The following is a 2,603-nucleotide window of genomic DNA, read 5'->3' on the forward strand; positions in this document are numbered from 1 at the left end:
TGATTTATGGGGATCTTCTCGCATCCCTAATTATACCCACACAAAATGGTTCGTCACATTCATTGATGACTATACCTGGGTTTGTTGGGTATACTTATTAAAGGAAAAAATCAATGTCTGACCAATGTATATAAACTTTCACTCTATGATCCAAACTCAATTCCAAACACAACTTCAAATTCTGCAAACTGACAAGGGGACTAAATACTTCAATAACACTTTGCAAGACTATCTAACGAAACATGGAATAATCCATCAAAGTTCACGTGTCAACATTCTCTAACAAAATGGATTGCTGAATAAAAAAATAGACATATACTCGAAGTTGCTCGTGCCTTAGTGTTTACTACGAACATGCCTAAAACTTTTTGGGGAGATGCAGTTTTGACATCTACATACCTCATCAACTGTATGCATAGCCGTACCCTCTCATTTGACTTGCCTATACTACGATTCCAAAAACAATTTCCAAATTCTCTTCTTAACTCAGATCTATCCTTAAAATACAATCTTATCTTCACAAGAAACTTGAACCCTATCCAATCAAGTATGTCTTTATTGGGTACTCACCAACTCAAAAAGGCTATAAATGTTATGACCTATCTACCAACAAGGTCTTTCTTAACCTCGATGTTACATTCTTCGAAAAAACACCTCACTTCCAAAAACCTTCTCTTCAAGGGAAAAATCTTGGTAAAGATCGATTTTTGGATCAGGAATTCTTAGATGTTAATAGATATACAAAATATGTCATCCTATTTTGTACTACACCATACACAGAAGAAAACTTGAATTTAGGGAGAGATGTCGGAAAACAAAGTGATAAGGAGATTCTAGTTAACTCAAAAAAGCCTAAATCAAAGTATAAGGAAACCCACACACTTGAGGTACCAAAAGAGTTAGAACCAGTCGTAGGACCTTATGAGGATGAGTGCTTCTATAAAATCATATCTCCTGATAATGATCTACCCATCGCTCTCAGAAAACAAACTCGATCATGTACCCTTCATTCTATTTCAAAATTTACATCTTATAATAATTTATCTGCAGGAGTTCGTGTTTTTATAGCTAATCTTGATAAAATAGAAATTCTAAGAAATATCTAGGAAGCCTGGAATCACAAAAATGGAAAGAGGCAGTGATAAAAGAAATAAGAGCTCTAAAGAAAAATGGCACTTAGAAAATTGTAAGCCTACCAAAGGGAAAGAAACCAGTTGGATGCAAATGAGTCTTCAATGTGAAGTACAGGACCAATGAGGAAATTTAACGCTGTAAGGCACGTCTAGTTGCTAAAGGTTACACACAAACATATGGTATAGACTACACAGAAACATTTGCACCAGTGGTAAAACTAAATACAGTTCGAGTTCTCCTATCCTTAGCAGTATTCTTGACTAGCTCCTTCAACAACTAGACATCAAGAACATATTCTTGAATAGAGAATTGGAAAATAAGTTTACAAGACGGTACCACCAGGCTTCAACAAAAATAATAAAAAAATCAAGTATGCAAACTCAGGAAGTCTCTATATGGCCTCCAACATTACCCAGAGCATGGTTCGATGGATTTGCAAAGGTATTGAAAACTCAAAGATACTAGCAAGGGCAGTTTGATCATACTATGTTCTTCCAACAATCTAGAGATAGTAAAAGGGTGATCTTAATTGTATATGTTGATGATATAATTCTGACCGGAGACAGCATTGTGGAAATGGAAAGATTAAAGAAGTGCTAAGCTATTGAATTTAAAATAAAAGACCTGAGACAAATGCGGTATTTTTCAGGAATGGAGATCTTAAGATCAAAGAAACGACGAAAATACACTCTTGATATCTTGACTGAAATTGGTATGCTAGGGTGCAAACCAAGCGATAAACCTATTGAGGCAGGAAAAATAAAGAATGCAAAAAACTTAGTGGACATGGACAGATATCAAAGATTAGTTGGTAAGCTAATTTATCTCTCACACACTAGACTTGACATTGCCTTTGCAGTCAGCATAGTAAGCCAATTTATGCATTCTCTCAATGAGGCTCACCTGGAGGCTATATACAAAATCCTCATATATCTAAAAGGTTCGACAGGGAAAGGCTTATTCTTCGAAAAGAATAAAAGGAAGAAAGTAAAAGTATTCACTAATGCAAATTGGGTTGGATCAATTGAAGATAGTAAATCTACCATTGGCTACTGTACCTTTGTATGGAGAAACTTAGTAACTTGGAGAAGCAAAAAACCAAATGTAGTGGCAAAGAGCAGTGTTGAGGTTGAATTTAGAGCAGTTGCACAAGAGATATGCGAATGATTATAGATAAAGAAACTCTTAGAAAAACTGAAGGTTGACATAGAACATTCAATTAAACTTTATTGTGATAATAAAACAGCTATCAACATATCTCTCAATCCAGTACAACACGACAGAACCAAACACATAGAGGCAGACATGCACTTTATTATGGAAAAAAGTGGAAGATGGAACCATTTGCATGTCTTGTGTCCATACAAAGGAACAAACTGTAGTTATTTTCACCAAAGGATTACCCAACAAATTTTCAATGAACTCAACTGTAAGTTGAATATGATTAATATCTACAGTTCAATTTGAGG

General features: G+C 35.0%; 1 protein-coding gene across 1 annotated transcript; it reads left to right on the forward strand.

Moving 5' to 3' along the window:
- Positions 1–1,767: 1,767 nt before the first annotated feature.
- Positions 1,768–2,301, forward strand: LOC111400404 (uncharacterized mitochondrial protein AtMg00810-like). Its single transcript, XM_023027822.1, has one exon. It carries the CDS (start codon positions 1,768–1,770, stop codon positions 2,299–2,301), a length of 534 nt encoding a protein of 177 aa, XP_022883590.1.
- Positions 2,302–2,603: the final 302 nt, after the last annotated feature.

Source organism: Olea europaea, chromosome 10, assembly GCF_002742605.1.
Source record: "Olea europaea var. sylvestris chromosome 10, O_europaea_v1, whole genome shotgun sequence".
In the NCBI taxonomy this organism is placed as follows: Eukaryota; Viridiplantae; Streptophyta; class Magnoliopsida; order Lamiales; family Oleaceae; genus Olea; species Olea europaea.

Coding starts and splice junctions, on each gene's coding strand:
- LOC111400404 (XM_023027822.1), top strand. CDS start 1,768: ATGCGGTATTTTTCAGGAATGGAGATCTTAAGATCAAAGAAACGACGA.